The sequence below is a fragment of the Meriones unguiculatus genome, chromosome 2 (genome assembly GCF_030254825.1).
Source record: "Meriones unguiculatus strain TT.TT164.6M chromosome 2, Bangor_MerUng_6.1, whole genome shotgun sequence".
NCBI classification, from domain to species: domain Eukaryota; kingdom Metazoa; phylum Chordata; class Mammalia; order Rodentia; family Muridae; genus Meriones; species Meriones unguiculatus.
In genome coordinates, this window is record NC_083350.1 from 126,028,056 (window position 1) to 126,047,293 (window position 19,238).

The 19,238-nt window shown below is 42.0% G+C and overlaps 1 protein-coding gene across 1 annotated transcript; it reads left to right on the plus strand.

The window, feature by feature from the left end:
- The first annotated feature begins 9,692 nt into the window (after positions 1 to 9,692).
- LOC110552383 (lysozyme C-1-like) lies at positions 9,693 to 15,690 on the plus strand. Its single transcript, XM_021643640.2, has 4 exons — positions 9,693 to 9,828; positions 12,241 to 12,399; positions 14,454 to 14,532; positions 15,013 to 15,690. The coding sequence occupies exons 1-4, from the start codon at positions 9,693 to 9,695 to the stop codon at positions 15,077 to 15,079; spliced, it is 441 nt and encodes a 146-aa protein (XP_021499315.2). The 3' UTR covers positions 15,080 to 15,690.
- Positions 15,691 to 19,238: the final 3,548 nt, after the last annotated feature.

Consider the following 19,238-nt stretch of genomic DNA (forward strand, 5'->3'; position numbering starts at 1 on the left):
GTTAATTCTCCAATTTTTCTGTTTATTTCCTCCAAGCCATACTCCAGTCTTTTAATTTCTTTTTGCCAAGGCTTACGCTTTTTAACATGCATAGCTTGAATTGGAGGGTATCTCTCAGAATAGTACTGATCTGGTTCTTCTTCCAACTCTGCATCCTCATTAGGTTGCAAGTCTTCCTCAAAGTCTCCTTCTGGCAAGAAATTATTGTCATCAGAAGGGAAATATAACTCCTCTGGAGAGGCTGATGGTATAATAACATTTTCTCTTGAAGCCTGCCATCTTTCTAACCTCCTTCTCTCTGAGCCTGAAAGTTTAGCTTTCTCAGTTTCCTGTTGCTTATACAGATTACCTTTAATTAAGTTCCATAAAGAAAACACTAGGCTAATGCCTTGTCCCATTTTTATTCTGGGATTTACTCACTGCACCCCTTCTACTTAATGAGAGCTCGACAAACAGCGGTGTCCTTCTCTGAATCCCTGTACCTCAAGTCCCACGTCCGGGCGCCAATCTGCCAGAGCCAGCCAGCAGAGTCGAAAGGTTCTTGAGTCGGGAGTGAGGATTAATATTAATAAAATAAACACACAGCCCCAGGAAACTTTTTAAAGGTCCAGACTCGACAGCCACAGCAAAAGGCAGGCTGCCTGCTGCAGCAAGCAGTGCCAGCAGCAAGTCTCCCCTCTCTGCCTCCAACCCTCTTCTCTAGCTCCTCCCCTCTTTCCTGTCCTCCGGCTCCTCCCATAGCACAACATTGTATCTAGTTGCTTTACTTGTGTCCTGTTTCAGCTGTCTTTTTATTGTAGAGTTTCTAATCCAGAGTAGAAACACCTCAGAACAATGGTTAATTTGCACAAGGAGCCTGAGGAAGAGGTGTGATCCTCACAAGCTATCCTACCTGCTGTCACAAACAAAAGGAGATGGACTTGCAAATTCTACCCTGCCTTTAGAGAAGGTCCTGTAAAAGCAGTCTCTCCGCTGAGATTTAAATATCAAAGCAGCTGCCAGAGGCACTGCTCCGACAAGTCAGAAAATGACAGAGGGAACATACAGTAGAATTTTATTCCCACTTAGAAACATGATAATACAGATTTTGTATTTGTTGATATGGCAATAATTTTGAGTGGTGATAGTCAAATTATAAAGCAATATATATTAGAATTGAACTTTATCAAGCACACATTAAGTATTTGTATGTGTATGAATAATTTGCTTTATACACATATGCTTGATATGCATTCCAGAAGAATACAAACCAAAAGTCAGTAATGTTTGTAAGCCACTGGAAACTTACATTGTAGCTGCTCTATTTCTTACTTGTATTTTAAAGCTTTATCCTTTAGCCATAGATTATTCTATAATGCCAAGTGTTTAAAAAGTAAATTAACAAGATTTAAAAATTAATATTCTCTTATGGTGATTTTAACATTTTACCATTTAACAATTGTTTAATTTTAATATTTAAATATTTAACAATATCAATGTGGATGTATATTTCATGAGCTAACAGGCCATGTTCTTTCTTTCTAATATGTGTCAGGGTTAATATTGTTGGACTTTGGCACATTGTTCTTATAAAAAAATGTCAGTCTCTGATACTCATTCTTTGTGCATGGCTGCATCTCTCTATAATCTGGTGCGGTATGAATCATCACTTTCTGAATATTTACTGCTGTTCAGATGAATTAATTCCTGATTATGGAATTCCTGACTTGATTCAAACAATGTAAAAAATTTAAATTGTTTTACAATTTCTTAAGCAACTTTATAGAAAGTTTATGGCTACAATAAATACCTTTGTGAACCTCGAGGATGCCTTCCTAGGAGACAGGCTTTAGGCAGGTTTGTAGCCTCAGTTAGCCTTCACTCAGGAATCCTGGTATACACCATAAATATAAGCAAGTCGGTTTAAACTTTCCATGAACCCAAATTATAATTAGCAATGTCTAATTAAGTACAAACACTAATGCCATTCTATACAAACTGTTCTTTTGTATTTCCTTATACCTTGTCACCTTATGGCACTAAATACTGTCATTTTAAATTTACTTTGTTTCTTGAAGTGAAAGTCAGATAAGATTATCATTGCAAAGATAGCTGAAAAATGTGTAGCCAAGTTACTCCTAATTGAAAAGACATACAATCTTGTAACATTTAGACCCTGTTAACCTTTAGGCCTTGTCAACCTTTGTCACTCTTACCTCACTAAGAACTTATGTAATGAATACATAGATAAGAAATGTTTAGTTTTAAAACATGTAACCTGTTGTATTTTGGAATTCATTTGTTCTGGGAGCTTTGTCTGAGAGGTATAATAAATAACGGCAGAAGACTAACATACAAACACATTGTTGGCAGAAGCCTGGTGGAGGAAGCCCATTAAATAAAAGCTGGCTGGAATTTGCTTCATACATGAGTTGTAAATATGTAAATTGATATGGGTTTAAATGTAAATATGTCTGTCTGTTTTTTTAATGTATGTTACATGAGTGTATGTCAATTGTCTGCTGTATATAAGGAGCTTCTTTTTATTGTCCATTCAGTGTATGTATGAATATGTACAGGTCTATATGTCTGATTGTCTGATTGTGTACGTATAGGCTGATGCTATGGAACCGGCAGCCTAATCTTGCTGCAGTTTCTGCAGAGGGGATGTTAACATATGTAAGCTTGTGGGAATTCACTGAAGTTAAATTTCTTAACTTCATCCACCTCTTTACCTTGAGCATATGTGAGTGAATGGTCTTTGCTTACCTTTCCCCTCTTTTTCTTTTTCTTACCTATTTACAAACAAGTTAACAGTGATTCAGGATCTAACAATCCACCTTGGATAAGCAGGAAAAAGTTTACTTTGGCCAGTGGAGGCCTCTGCAGTGGCCTGTCCCTGTGCAGGAGCTAACTCAGATCAAAGAGCCCTCCCCCTTTTTACAACCCCTTGCAGTTTTGACTAGAGGCAGTTTAATTTTTCTTTCAGTCATCTTTCATGATTGGTTGCTGATCGGTTGCATGAGCCATTCTGCTCAGTGACCTAAGAGATAAAGCAAACAGGGAAACTCCTGCATCTTGTCCCAGATCCTGGCCTGGACCCTGGAATGTTGCCAAAGCAGAGAGAATTTGGCAATCAGACACCAGAAGACTTTAACACCCAGCAACCAACATTCTTTTCTTTTCTTTTCCTTTAAGTTACTTATTTATGTCATCTACTAGCATAAGCAAAGGAATAGAAGATCACTATACTGGTCATCCTTTGATATAAGAAATGGAAAGATCTGTTGCTCTCCTTGCAGAGCTTCTGTCCTCTCCATGTCTTACTATTTCCCTCTTCTTTCATAAGATTCCCTGCACTCTGCCCAAAGGTTGGCCATAGGTCTCAGCATCTTCTTTGATACTCTGCAGGGTAGAGCCTTTCAGAGGCCCTCTGTGGCAGGCTCCTGTCCTGTCCCCTCTTTTCTCCTCCTTCTGATGTCCATCTTCTTTGCCTTTCTGAATGGGGATTGAGCATTTTAGCCAGTCCTCCTTCTTGATTAGTTTCTTTTGGTGTACAGATTTTAGTAGGTTTATCCTATATTATATGTCTAATATCCACTTATGAGTGAGTATATGCCTTGTGTGTCTTTCTGCTTCTGGGATACTTCACTCAGGATGATCTTTTCCAGTTCCCACCATTTGCCTGCAAATTTCATGATTTCCTTGTTTTTAATTGTTGAGTAATATTCCATTGTATGGATGAGCAAATGTCCTTATTGTGTACTTGAGTATCTTTTGAATATATGCCTAGGAGTGGTATAGCTGGATCTTGAGGAAGCGCTATTCCTAATTGTCTGAGAAAGCAACAGATTGATTTCCAGAGTGGTTGTACAAGAGGCAGGAGCTCCACAAGGAGAGCAACAGATCCAAAAAATCTGGGCACAGGGGTCTTTTCTGAGACTGATACTCTACCCAAGGACCATTGATGTAGATAACCTAGAACCCCTGCACAGATGTAGCCCATGGCATTTCAGTGTCCAAGTCGCTTCCATAGTAATGGGAACAGGTACTGTCTCTGACCATGAACTGATTGGCCTGCTCTTTGTTCGCCTACCCCTAAGGAGGGAGCAGCCTTACCAGGCCACAGAGGAAGACAGTACAGCCACTCCTGATGAGACCTGATAGACTAGGATCAGAAGGAAGGAGAGGAAGACCTCCCCTCTCAGTGTACTGGGGGAGTGGCATGAGTGAAGAAGGGGGAGAGAGGGTGGGATTGGGAGGGGAGGAGGGAGGGCGCTACGGGGGAATACAAAGTGAATAAAGTATAATTAATAAAAATTAAAATAAAAATATTAAAAAAACCTGGAAAGAGTAAGGCTCTGCATGCTTTCTGGTTCATAACAAGAGCAAATGTGCAAACCAGAGCTGTGGGCCATGTTGGGATTTCCTTTATTCATCTTTGCAGCTGGGTGAAGCCAAGTCACATGAAAGTTATCAAAGAGAGAGTATGGTTGTCATCTCCCCAGAGGCACAGCTTGGTCCTGATGCAGAGATTAAAACAGTGATGAACTTGGATCGCATGTCTTTTTAATGGTGTGACTTCAGAAAAACTCTCATCATGCTCACTCCTCAGGACAGTGTGAGGAAATAAGTGAAGAACTTCTATATCACAACTTATAAATAAAGCTCATATGATCAACTTTCCTAATATCTTCCACACAGGGGCTTGACTCCCCATACTCATTTCCGTGTTAGAGCATAAAAGGTTACTAGGAAGCAATGGAACTTTAAGAATTAAAGTCCAATTCAATTTAAAAATCTAAGCCATCAACTCAGGGAGCTGTGCATATTCTTTAGCACCACCACCAGAAACAGGATCTGCCTAGGAAGGGATGCTTCCGAACCATAAAAAATGGCGACTTTATAGTCAAACCTTTTTTCCAATAATGGGAGTTCTTCTCTGCTTGGCCCTATATATTACCAGTTTTGGCCCAAGTCATTATTTGTGCATCCTATTCAAAATCCAGTTCAATGCCACTTTTTTTTTCAGATTAATTTTAATTCTTTAATAATAAGTACAGAGATGGATTTGGGGGATTCTAAATGACAGAAATCAGAAAAAGATCACTGGCTCGTCTCCTTTGTGCTCTTCCTAACCCAGAGCTCAAGATCATAGAGTCGATATCTGTACAGCTTTGTTCATTCAGTTTTTAGAACTATTTTGTCATTACAAACATTTGAACAGTCATGAACTTGTGCTTTCTTGGTGGTGGAATAAGCAAATGTTTGCTTATCATCCAACCACTCAGAGAAACTACTTGTAAGGCCAGGGGTGCGTCCATCTCAAAAGTTTATTCTCCTGGTGCTAGACGTAGTGATGATAGTCAACTCAAAGTTTTGCTTCATTTGAAAGAGTGAACAAGCAATGTATAAATAAAAGAAAAATTACACATAGGTTTGGACAGAGATTTTACTCTCCTTTTGTGGGACATATGCATTTTTGTCATATATATAAATCCCAGATAATTTTGTTGGTTTACAATAGAAAAAAATGCGCAACATGTTCATAATTAATAATTCATCTTGTGTCCAAAGATAAAGGAATTACTGATGATGAGCACTGTGGGCTTTTTGCCAGGACGTTGGGAGCTGATTGTGGAACTGTCAGCTCTCTGGTTGTCCTCCACAGTTTAAACCAACTTTAAAGGCCTAAGTTTTCCCACAACTTATGATAGTTGATAGAACATACTTGGAACCTATGTTGGAAGAAGTGTGCTGGACACAGGGCCCTAACCCTCCCAATTCATCTAAAAATACTTGGGAAAGGCAGTAACAACGAAAAAAGCTCAGGAGATGTAACCCATAGAGGAAGAAGGGCAGGAATTTAAGATGTGGGGAAGCAAATCCCCAGGTGCCCACAGAAATCAAGGAGGAGCAGCCCGGATCCTGCCCTGCCACCTGGAAAACACTAAGAGAATCTGGAGGCAGCACTCTATGGCAGCCCATGGACACCAGGACAGGTTAGAAGTCACTGAGCATGCATTGCTCTATCTTGGGAGTCAAAAAGCTCAGGAGAGGAGCTACAGTTTCTGAATTATGGCCTCAGCCTCAGCAATAACCACTCAATGTCCATCTCAGACAGAGACTGGATCTAGTCTGACAAATCCAGTTTTTGTTTTGTTTTTGATGGTAGTTTCTTTAGAAACTTGGAAATTCCTGCTTACAGAATGTCTTTTGTTGTTGTTGTCTGTTTGTTTGTGAGTTTTTAACCCAGAAAGACCATCACTACCTCCCCACTGAAGGAGTATTCAATCTCAGGCAAGATTGACCAACGTAGCATGAAATTTCCGTTTACAATGGACAAGTGTACTCCCACAAGTAGTTGAATTAGATTGGATTGTTCTGATTTTTCTGGCTTGAATAAGAGTAAAAATGTGGAAGTGATATATTCCCTGTGAGTTTCCAGCATTAATCCCTTCCCACCTTTTTTTTTTTCCCCCTGAAAATGTTTTCTGGCTTCCCCAGTTTAAATCATATTTGATCTGTGAGGGCATGTTAGGTATTTTGGTTTGCAGTAATCCTCTATATTCACCATCTTGTTTCATTGTAGTTTATAGGACCACTTTTTAAGTTTGTTTCTGAAACACTTCTTTCTCTGTGTTAATATTAAAATGAACTTGACATGAGAAAGTGCCTAAAAATGGCATTATGCTTTTTAATCTTCTTTTTATTCTTTCTCTTCTTTCTTTGTCTTTATTTATTTATTTTTCTTTTTCTCTTTGTTGTTCTCTGAAACAGGGTTTCTCCTTGTAGCCCTGGCTGTCCTGGAACTCATTCTGTAGACCAGGATGGCCTTGAACTCCCTATAGTGCCTGCGTTGCTAGGAAACAGCACAAATTTTGAGTGTGTCAAGCCCAAGAAGTGAAATTTTATTTGAAGATTGGTGACCACTTTCTGGCCTTTTGGTAACCAATTTCTCTGCAGTTGACACTTTTTTTTTTCCATCAATAGTTTTCTTTTTTTTTTTTTTTCAGTTGACACTTATATTCAGGGAAAATTAGATAAGTCTTCAGTCCCCATCCCATCTCTGGATATCACCTACATTTAATCCAAGTTTTAGACTGATACCTCCCTGTTACCCTTTGCCAAAAGAAATAGCTTACTAATAATTTTTCAACATATGCCAGAGGCCGGAGTAAACAATATTAATTCTATCATACTGCCATTACTGTGCTAGTTCGTAGCCGAAAACAAATGAACAAACAAACAAACCAAAGAGGATTACTGTGTTACAAACATGTCATTGTTGAGGCACTGTAAGCAGCAGCAGCCTACTTGGTCTCTGCTGTGCATTTCCCCAGGCACGTGAGAGAATTCTATGTTCTAGATGCTGTCTGTACCCACTCTGTTTGTGCCAGCCTTTCTGCTGGTTCCTCACTCCCTTTGTTCTTTCCCACCTATTTTATATATTGGAACCCCACTGATGCTCTGAAGTTCACCCAAAGGCCACCAGAAAGAACTATCTTCTCCTATTTCCTCGAATCCCCACTTTCCTCTTTCTTACTCTAGGCTAGCAGGTTCTTGTATCTGTCCTTCTCCTCCTGGCTCCTAGCCATGGCCTGTAGTGATAACTGTCAGATAGGGATGATGGCTGATAAAGACAGGTGCTGAGATATATCTCAGGTAAGCAGATTCTTCTGACAGTGCAGGCCATCACAGCAGGGAATCTGTCCCAGACCCCAACAGATGGAAGGGTGCAGGGGACAAACAGAAGTCTTTATATTTACATGATTCCCGATGGAGTAGGTGTTCTAAGATCTATGGCTTTCCTGTCAGGAATGAGGCCATAACTCAAGTGTGTGTGCGGACATATGGGTTGTGCCTGCTTGCGGAGGAAGAGATAAAGAAAGACTATTTTACATTGTTGTTACAACTAAAAAGGGTAGAGACCCAAGCTGCAGGTGTGGGTGCCTTGTTTATCAAAGCGAACACATTCAGAACATTCCTTGCCCTTTTGTCACTACCTGAGTGAAAGGAAGTCTCTATTGGTCAGAAAGTAAAGGGAGGTAAGAGCCCAAGGAACTGGGACATTGCCCTCAGACCTACCTTCCTCTTCTTGGGCTGGCATGTTGTAGGGGTTTGCCTCTCTCCTTGCCATCACTCTATGCTTATCAGTTGCCTGTGCTTAGGCCAGGGGTATCTGTATTTCTGCACTAGGTGACATAATATGCAAATGTCCAAGTAGCATGTGAAACAGTATTCTAGACTAAGTGGAACAGCATGTGGATTAGAGAGGAGCCTAAATGTTGTTTTTAAACAAAATCCCAAAGGTTGACTTTACTAATAAGGACTCAGGAGCCAGACGCTCAGATGAATGTCTACTAGCTTAGACAGACAGAGAAACGACCCAGTTCTCCTTCCTCCTCAGCCCATGTTCCAAAAAAAAGCTCCTTCTCCACACTTACAAACCCTTCAAACAGACTGTCCCTTCTTTTTACTTCCCAGGTATCTCTCTATCCATCCTCTCACTCTCTGTGGTTTTTTCCTATGTTCACTTTATGTCAAGTGGTTGATGGTTCTGCCTCTTGACATATGGCTGACTTTATTTAATCCTGTTCACAGAATGCTCTTGGGTTATAGATGTGTGCTAGGGCTAAGCACAGTTACCTGTTTACAATAAGCATAAAATTCATGGATTGAGGATGTGTGGTAGGGCAAAGCCACACTCTAACTGGAAACAGACTTTTCCAGTCAACAGTCTTGGGGTTCACAGTGTAACCAAATATCCAGCAATGCCTACAGATGTAAGGATCAAAAGGCTTATTCAGGGAGCAACTATAGGTATAAGCCAGGAGAGCCACAGAGTTTTCAGGCCGTCTGCCCCATGACTCTTATGTCTGTTGTCCTATTCTGATTCTTAAAGCATAGTCAGTTAGCTTTTGCTCTCTCTCACCTGGCTAGATTGGCAATGCTATTTTCACATCCTTAGTGGGGAATACTTGTTCAAAAGTGTTTATCCAGCAGCTACACTGAGTTAGGTATGCCCTGTGCCAGACTCAGGTTGAGGGAGAAAGTAGGCACATATTGTTCTTGTCTGTAGGCAGTGGTTATGTGTAGGTGAGGTTGTTGGCAATGGCTCTGTTTAGGAGAAGGTCCAGAAGTACTTACATATACTCCCTGCCCCAGCTTTCAGGGCTTGCTCTGTCTATCTGTGCTGTGTGGTGCATGTTTGGGGATTGTGTCTGTTGCAGTCTCTCCTCTCCATTCTTTTTTTTTTTTTCTTTAAGATTTATTTATTTATTATTTAAACAGCATTTTACTTGCATGTGTGCCTTCATACCAGAAAAAGGCACCAGATCTCATTATAGATGGTTGTGAGCCACCATGTGGTTGCTGGGAATTGAACTCAGGACCTTTGGAAGAACAGACAATGCTCTTAACCTCTGAGCCATCTCTCCAGCCCCTCCTTTCCATTTTTAATGACCCACATTGCTAAGAAATTTAAAACAAGCACTGCACACTTGTTCATGGACTTCCAGAACATCTCTCCTCAATTTTATGGGAAAAGGTCAAACGCTGACGTTCATAGGACTGCAGGAACTTCCTGCTTTGCGTACATCTCAAACATTGGAGGAGACAAGTTGCAAGAGAAGGAAGGAACCTGGAGGATGCTTAAATAGGAGGCTGGTCTTCTCTAGTCAGCCAGCAGCTGCTCCAGCTTCCAGGTCAACATGAAGGCTCTCCTCACCCTGGCACTCCTCCTGCTTTCTGCCACTGTTCAGGCCAAAGTCTATGAACGCTGTGAGTTGGCCAAAATTCTGAAAAGTAAAGGAATGCATGGCCACGCTGGATTCAGGCTGGCAGACTGTAAGTCTCCTCTTGATGCCTCCAGATGAGCTGTCAGAGCAGGGACAGGGGAGCAGTGAGTAATTAGAGAAGGAGGGGGAGCCAATACGCTTCTATGTTTCCTGTGTGTTTTAGTTAATTTGACTAAGTGCATCACTGTTTGTCTTTGAATCCAAGATGCTGGGTGAGGTCGTTAGAGGGGAAATTCTGTGCCATACTAGGGCCATAATACCTGAGGTGCTCTTGGACTGTCACTGGGTTTTCCAGTTACTTGAGACCAAGGCTATTGGGGATTGTTATATCCTTGGGTGTTAATAATACTAATAGCCCAAGGCTAATAATTCTGTTAGCCCAAGGAAAAGGGCTGAGAAAGATGGGGGACTCACCCAGTCAGAACGTGGGACCTGAGATCCTGGATAACATGGTATTTGTCTTCACTTTTCTTACCATGGTGTGCAACTTTTGAGATAAAAAATTTTGACTTTTTTTTTGGTACTTTCTGCTAAGGCAGAGCTATATATTTGCCCCTAGGTGCTGATGAAACGAGTTCACCTCAAAATGGGTATAGGACTGTTCTCTGAGAAGGTTTTTTGTTTGACACAATGGCAGATGTGCATGAGGCAAAGTTCTTTAAGGGTTACTGTGTGCTTTTCAGATGCACTTCCAACAGCTACCACTTAACAACTAACTTCCAATAAGTAAGTGAATATATGGATGGATGATGGAAGGATGGCCGGATGGATGGATGCAATCACTGGATAGCCTTTCTTTGTCTAATAGTCTTGTAGAGAAGATTCTGAGTAGCCTGTTGTGATGCTTGTAACTCTAATCTTAATATCTGGATAGTGAGGCAGAGGACTACTAGTTTTCTGTCCACAAAAGATACTTAGTCACATCTGATCTCAAAAGAAAAAAAAAAAACAAAAAACAAAAAACAAAAAACTTAGCTTGACTTGAAAATTCACTTTGCTATAAGAACATTACTGTGAGAAAAACTTACTGCTGTTAAAAAGTTATTTTCCTCTTCATACACATATTCTATTAATTTAGTGAATGTAGTAAGGTTTATTCTATTGTAGGATGACTAGAAAGATGACATCAGGGGGATTTAAGGCAATGAAAGAAGTAGCTATATTGATTTTGTTTTAAAGACAGGGTTTCAGTATACAGCTCTGGTTTGCCTGAAACTTGTTACCTATAAAAGGCTGGTTTCAAGCTCACAGAGATCCACCTACCCACCTCTGCCTTCCAAGTGTTGGGAGTAAAGGTGTGTGCCACCATCCTGGGCTGACGTTTTTTTGCATTTTATTTTCTTATTCTCTGATCAAATGTTGATTCAAATAGTCTGCCTCGGTTGTTCTTTGTGGAGTGAAGCAGGATTCAATAGTGTGTGCAGCAGGCTTCTTTTCTTCTGTGGCAGTGCTGTTTTCTTTTCTGCCGCTTGTATCTGGGTAGCTGCAGCCATTATCTTGGCTTCTTCAGTTTCTTGATGTCCTCAGGCCTCACTGGCAGAGATACATAGACCTTTAAATGTCATCTCTGGCCTTATCTTTCTAAAACAGAAAAGCAGCCTTCATGGTCTTCTTGTAACTTTCAACCATGTATTGAACCACCAAAGGCAGTTGAAGAACTTCTTCAATACAGTGACTTTTAGACCTCACCCAAGCTGTGGAGACTGAGGCAACCATCCAGGGCAGAGCAGAGGACATATCTCTTTGGGCTTGTGTTCACTCTGTGGTGTCAAAGGCCCAGGTTGGTGTGATCATGTGGTCTCCCTGACACATGTTTCCAAAAACCTCCTGGTCAAGCAGTGGTTCTCACCACATCCAACTCTGGGATTCCATCCAAGTCTCTGCCAATAGCAGACAAGACAGTGATCTGTTCACCTGCTCATTCGTGACAGCACAGGGACAAATGTCGCTTGTGCACAAGTTGCTGTGAGCAGTCTTCACAATACCTGGTCCTCCGGGAGCTGTCAGCACATCTGGGAAAGTGACATTTTTGCTGTCCCCCTTCTCAGGGTCTACGCATTGAGGGGAGAGGCCCATGCCATGGTGGGGAGAGCAGGTGACCCTCCTCTCAACAAAGGAAAAGGAAGTACTTAGTACCTTCAGCTTTTGAGCACCTATTCTTGTTTATTCCGTACAGACTGGTTTGTCCCCAAAGGGAGTCTCTTTGGGGCACTGGAAAATTACTTGCTGACTGGGGACAGAAGTTCCACCTGATTGATGGGCTGAGGCAGGAGAATCACTGGAGAGATTACCCTGAGCAACACAGCCAGACCCAGGCTGAACTAGTCGTAGCATATTATACCATTAAACCATATGATCGTAGGTATAAAGTGAACAAAGCCAGATCCCAGTGCTGATTTTGGTATCAAAAACAGATCATTTGTTGTTGCTGCAGACTGAGAAACTCTCTTTTTCTTTTCAGGGCTGTGTTTAGTTCATCATGAGAGTGGATATAACACCCAAGCTATAACCCACCATCACCGAGTCGCAGACTATGGGATATTTCAGATAAAGAGCCGATTGTGGTGTGATGATGGCAAAAACAAAAACCCACGAAATGGCTGTGGGATACCCTGCAGCGGTAAGACAAGGCAGCTTTACAGCGAGAGCAAACAGCCCATCTGCTCTCACTGTGAGAGCAGAGATTCTGTGCAGGGACATAGCAGTGGAGGAAGCATCGGGAACCTGGGGAGACTTCTTGCTGTTAGCAAGTCATTGCTAAGCACATCAAAGTTAGCCAAAGAAGACTTAGGCTTAGGGTGCAGTTTGGTGGTATAATGCCCTGCCTACACATCAGAGGGCCCTCAGTCCCACTGCCAAAATCAATGAATAAATAAAATAAAATAAGATAAAATAAAATAGAATGGGAAGACAGATCAGACAGAAGAGTCACCTAACCCAAGGTTGACCCTCAGCAGCCACATAAAAGCTGTGTTTGGTGGTATACAATTTTAACACCAGCACTGGGGAGTGAGACAGGCAGATCTCACTGGCCAAGCAGCACAGCCTGGTCTGCAAGCCAGTTCCCAATAGCCGACCCTGCCCCAAAAGCAATGTGGACTGCTCCTGGGGAACAGCTCCTGGGGCAGACCTCAGCAGTGATCTGTATTAATTTCTACTTTGTAAAGCTTAGATATTTAAAAAAACATTGATATTAATTACAGTTTCCTCACTTTGTATCCCAGCTGTATCCCCTCTCTCATTCCCTCCCAATACCATCCTCCCTTCCTCATCTCCTTCCATGCCCCTCTCTAAGTCCACTGATAGGGAAGGTCCTCCTCCCCTACATCTGACCCTAGCTTATCAGGTCTGCTCAGGAGTGTCTGCATTGTCCTCCTCTGTGGTCTGGTAAGGCTGCTCCCCCCTCAGGGGTGGGGATTAAAGAGCCAGCCAGGCATGCTGGGGTGGTTCAATATATGGCAATCCATCAATGTGATCCACCATATAAAACTTGGTTCTTAAAATATCCACAAGGAAATGGATTTTGGAAAATTCTTTGTAACTCACTTTGTCTTTAAAAGTGTTTTGTACACTCATCTGCCGTCATTGTAAAGTATTAGAAAATACAGGAAAAGGGGAATATCACTTCCCATTTGAGTACTCACAGAGTCACTTTACTGGAAACCTTTAGAAAGTACTGTTTTATAATGTAAATCTAGGCTGTAACATGTAAATTAAGTACATGTAAATTATATGAGGTACATGCTACTCACATAAAAACATGTAAAGCTTTTATTTTTTAACACAAATTAAGTTTCACTTACACAGTTGTACAAAATGGCTATCACTCAAACCAAATCCAAAGTAAGAAAATGCTGACCTGAATTCTCATCTTAAAGAGGGAATAAGCTTACAGCAGCATTATTCTGTACTGACAAACACCACTCTTAAGTGTTCAATCTTAAACACATTAGCTGCTTCCACTTATTGGTTATAAACCTCTAGGAAGAGATTTAGTCCTACAAAGTTTATACTTTGCTTTTAAAAAAGTGTTAATTTATCTTTATGTGTGTGGGTGTTTTCCCTGCATGTAGGTCTGTGCACCATGTGTGTGCCTGATACCAGTGGAAGCCAGAAGAGGGCTTCAGGTATTCTGGAACCGGAGTTATAGACAGCTGTGAGCTGCCATGTGGGTGCTGGGAAGCAAACCTCTGGACGAGCATCCTTGTTCTCAGCCACTGAGCCCTCTCTCCAGCCCCTGCTCTTTTCAGTGGTAAATACCCAGCTGACAGTTCCCTGCTTGTTCTGTTCCCCAGGGTGAGGAAGAGGGGCTTCCCTCACTGTACTGACAGCCCCACACCCTCCAGAGCCTCCTCACTACTCCAGTGGGTTCTTTACTTTGCAGCAGTGCTGGATCCTAAGAACAGAAACACATGCACATGCTCAAACACCTCTACAACTCAAGCATACCCCAGCCCTCCAGGGACTGTATGTGTGAGAAATAGAGGGACAGACACCTTGTCACATAGATACAATCAGAGGAACAAGAATCTCCAATAATCAGCAGATTATTATTACAAGGGAAATGTGTGTTTTTTTAAACTCATGTTCAGTGTCACAGAGGCACACTGGCTGGATGTGAATGGAAAGTGTGTTCTATAACTGTCCTTGTCATTCCTCACCCTTGTCTTTCAGCTCTGCTGCAGGATGACATCACTCAAGCCATAGAATGTGTAAAGACGGTTGCGAGGCATGGAGAAAGCCTTTTAGCATGGTATGTTGGAAGTCTTGGAAGGGGAACTGCTGGTTCTGTTGATAGATGCAGCGAGTCTCTCTAAGGCCCATGTGTCATGCTGAGAACTGTGGGTCTACTTGTTTTTGTTTTTTTTTTTTTTCCCCATCATTATTTTTAGGGAATTTCTGAAAATTGTGAGAGTTCCCATACGTGACTGTTTTCTTGTGAGGCCTTCAGACTAGTTGCAGAATCAGGGAACGTGTTCTGACACTGAACTTCAGCATCCTGTCTCTCCTGAGGGATGGGAGAGGATCAGTCTGCCCTGTAGACAGAGGTTCACCAGTCAGTAGCAGTTTTGTGGTGCAGCTCTAGCCTGTGGGTCACACTTGAGAATGACTCAGAACACAGTCTCCATTAGTGTCACTGTTGTACTGCATTCTCGCCAATGTTTGTATATGTGTGGGTGACAGCAGAGACAAGTTTTTAACCATTTCTCTCATGTCTTGCTTTCCTCCTCAGGATGTCATGGAGAAAGAACTGTAAGGAGAAAGATCTGCCTCAGTATGTTCAGGACTGTGGAGTCTAACCACTATGTGCTTCACTTCAGCTCTTGCTGTCTCTTTCTCGCTATAGGAGAAGTCACTTCCTTGCTTTCTTCTCTCTTCAAACAAACAGAATCTACACAGAAACAGGAGCAGAATGGAGACATTTCCTAAGAGGCTTAATGCCGACATCCATGTCTATTGTGTTCCACAAGCCTCCAGCGTTCAGTTAGCTGGTGCAGTGGATGCTGGTGACATCACACAGCACTTTGGTCATCACACACATCTCTACACATCAGTTCTTCACCAATGAAGAAATTCACATTAAGTTTAATCAGAATCAACCTAAATCTCCCCTGTGTTGGATAAAAAGACAACAAGTATTTACAGGAGACAAGATGGACTTAGGTAAAATGGCACCTGTGTGAGCTCCAAGGCTTTGTGTGTGGGCTCAGCATCCAGACAGTTAGAACAGCCACTGTGGTGGGCAAGGAGGGTTTGAAGGGAACAGAACTCTGAGTGGATGACAACTGAGACTCCCTGAACTCAGAACCTTGTTGTGATCAAACATGTGACCTTTTCAAACAGTGCTTTCTTAGAGCTGGTCCATTTATACTGCTTAAAAAGTAAATCTCAACCCATGTGCCAGTCTGTTTTAACCCCTGAGAGAATGTTCCCATGCCTCTTGCTGACCGTGAGGGTATTCAGGAGGGACTAGTGAGCTGTGCTTGACCTTAACTTTCTGAAGTAGCTTCATGCCCATGAACTAACTCTGAGACAGTTGAGCATGTATTAACAAATAACCACAGAAGCAAAATAAAGCATAGTGTGGAAAACTACAAATTGCATCAAATGATTTTGAATGCATTCCTTGTGTTCGTTTACTCTGAAATGGTGTCTCCGTGGTAAATTGTTTATATATTGGGAAAAATCAACCAGGCAGTCTTAATGGGGCCTACATCCTCAGCTACACATAACCATTTTCTAAAGCCTCACTATACATAGCTATATAACATATATAAAACCACACCCACACAAATGGAGAAAGAAATAAAAAAAATTAAAATGTAGGTGATGTTTTTATGTTTGTGAGTATTTTTCCTACTTGTTTGTCTATGTGTGATGTACATGCCTTGTGCCCGCAGTGTGCAGGCAAGGTAATGGATCATGTATTACTGGAGTTTAGATAGTTACGATCTGCTCTGAGTGCCAAGAACTGAACTTCAGTTCCCTGGGAGAGGAGTCAGTGTTCGTAACCAGGAAATCATGTTTATAGCTGCTTCATTCTTGTACAAAATCCACAAGAGTCTAGCTTTAGTCTCCCATGACTATGTTGGAGTTGCTCACCTGGGGATTACTCCCAGGTGAGTTTGTCATTTATTGTAGATATACACACGTTTTTGTTTTGGTCCCAGGTGTGGGCTGTGGGACTGATTCGTATGGTTCACAGCAGCAAACTATTTGCCTTATGCGGGCTCTGAGAGGAGCTCTTTGCCAACTGTAGATAGTTTAAATCTGAGGACTCTGGAGAGAAAGGTAAATGCCAGAGCCTAAAGAGTGTTGAGGGCTCCAAGAAAGAAGAAGGCGGCTGCAGCTTCCCCCTGTCTCCTGTGGCTTCTGGTTTCTTTTGTGAGACAAGAAGTTGCAGATGTCCTGAAATGAGGATTGGAGTGGCTCCAAGGAACCAGATGATCCTAACCAACAGAAAGCAGCTAAGAAAGAACTTCAGCCCCTTGGTCACCTTTCTCTCTCTCCTATGAGGTGCTAGGGTATTGGAAGGGATTGGGGTGGAGTAGGGAGAAAGAGATTTAAGAAAAGTAAATAAGTCTGTTTTAAAAGTATGCCAATTGTCATTTGGATGTAGAAGAATTTTTCTTCAGCCTGTCAACTGCCAAGGGTAGTCAGTGCCTGTCCAGTGTCACCTGCAGCTACATGCTGTCCAAGAGAGTGCTCTTGCCTTTGTTCAGGGCTAAATAGTAGAGAGATACTATGACCTTCCCTGTCACCTGTGTGTTGTCTGCTGCTATCATTCCAAAGGGAGACAGAAGAAGGGTATCAGGAGCAGAAGGAACACACAGGGGAATTCAGATAGGCAAACAGGGAGAGTACGACAGAATGACAGACTTCTGAGACCAGCTTCATTGAGGCTGTTTGACTATATTTGGGGTCAACAATGGTTATATACAACTTTTGGGATGGGGTAGGCATTTTTAGGGGTAGGCAATTCCTCCCCTAGTACAATGCAAGTCACTCCCTGTTCTGCAGTCATTAAGTCCAGAGCTCTCCTGTTTTGGAGTGCAGCCCCCACTAAGAAGGTTCTCTGTTGTTGAAGGGGCTGCAGACTGTCTGTAGTGGAAGCCGTCGCCTTGTCACGTTTGCCCTGAAAGTCGCTGGCCCGATGGTGTGTTTGGATTCGGGCTGCTCCAGTGGTTCTGGTAGCACCCAGTGAGATGGAAAGAAGACCCAGTACAACAGAGGGATGAAGACATCTCCCCACCTCCACCCCCAAAGCCTCCCAGCTGTAAAGTGAGTTCTTCAGGCTCATAGAGATAACCCTGGGGAATAATCATTACAGGGAGGCAGAAACCTGGAAAAAGTGTTCCAGGAACTATTAGTATTAGTGCACCAGAGGAGAGTGTGGTAGGGGCGGGGGTTGGACACATTGGCTTGGTGACAGTGATGTTCTGGGAACACGTACAAGGGCCACCTTAAAGGGAGAAATGTTTTGTAACTTCTGTGTGGGTACAGACCCATGAGGTTCATGAAGTACAAAGTTAATGGAAGAGCTGCCTGTCATGGGCAGTAGAGGGAACACAGAAGAAACATTAGGAGGAGACGGGGTGGTTAAGGAAGGAGGTGGACTGTATATCGGACATACTGTATCCAGGAAAGGGTGGTTGCTGTCTGGAGCCATTCTCTAGGGGAACTTGAGGAGGCAAGTGGGCTTTCTGGAAGGTGATCATAGAGATAACCCTGGGGAATAATCTATTTTTATTTAATATTTAATATTTAATAATCTGGTGATCTCTATTTTGCACGGTGTGTGCTGGAATAAGGCCCAGAACTGCTTTCAGCCATTGACACCCCCTCTTTCTATGCTGCTGTATCTTTCAGAAATCTGGCATGGTGTGAACTCTCACTTTCTGCCTATTTGCCCATTCTGATTGAACAAACCTGCTACAGGATCTTTATGAAGATTCAATGCTGTTCAGATAAATTGATGACTTCATAATTCCTAGTAATGTTTCTGTAGTACCCTTGATTTGATTCAAAACGATTTTAGAAGTTAAAAGTTTAAACAGTTTATAGCTGCAATAAATACTTTGTGGACCTCCAGATGCCTCATGAGGGGACATGCTTGAGACAGATTTGTGGCATCAGATAAGCTTTCACTCTAGAAATGGTACCAGGAATCCTGGTATATACCTTAAGTATATACACATTGGTTTGAACTTCTCTAGAACCCAGAAAATAATGGGACTATGAAGAAATGTCTAAAGTGCAAACCCTAATGTCCAAAAACATAAACTGTTTTGTTGTAATTCCTTATGCCTTGTCAATTTATAACATAAATTACTATCATTTTAAATCTAGTTTGTATCTTGGAATGTAAGACTAGATAAAGAAATGTTTAGCTTAGCACTAAAATATGAAATCACTAAAATTCCTCCTGTCTCTGTGATAAATCCTTTTGACTATGAGGTAATTCTTTCTCTGAGGTAGAGAGCTTTTGCTCAGGTTATAAGTGAAACCAGGGCAATAAAGCTTGTTGGGGCCATTTACCTCATTCCTTCTCTCTCTTGAATGTTTGCGTGTGTGAGTGGCCTATTCTCCCCCTACCCCTTAGGAAGATTTATTTATTATGTATTCAATGTTCTGCCTGCATGTATGCCTGCATGCCAGAAGAGGGCACCAGATTTCATTACAGATGGAATTAACTCAGGACCTATGGAAGAGCAGCCAGTGCTCTTAGCTTCTGAGCCATCTCTTCAGCCCTTCTGTCTCTCTTATTTCTTATTCCCCTGTAGATTCATAAATAAGGTAACCGATTCAGGGCTCTGCCATCACCCCCTAGACAAATGGGCATACTTTAGCCTATGAAGATCTCCTAAAGAGGCCTACTTGAATGGCAGCTGATCACTAGATCAAAGGGCTTCATTTATTCCTCCCCCCCCCACAGCTTTGGCTTTTGGCTTGAAGCTA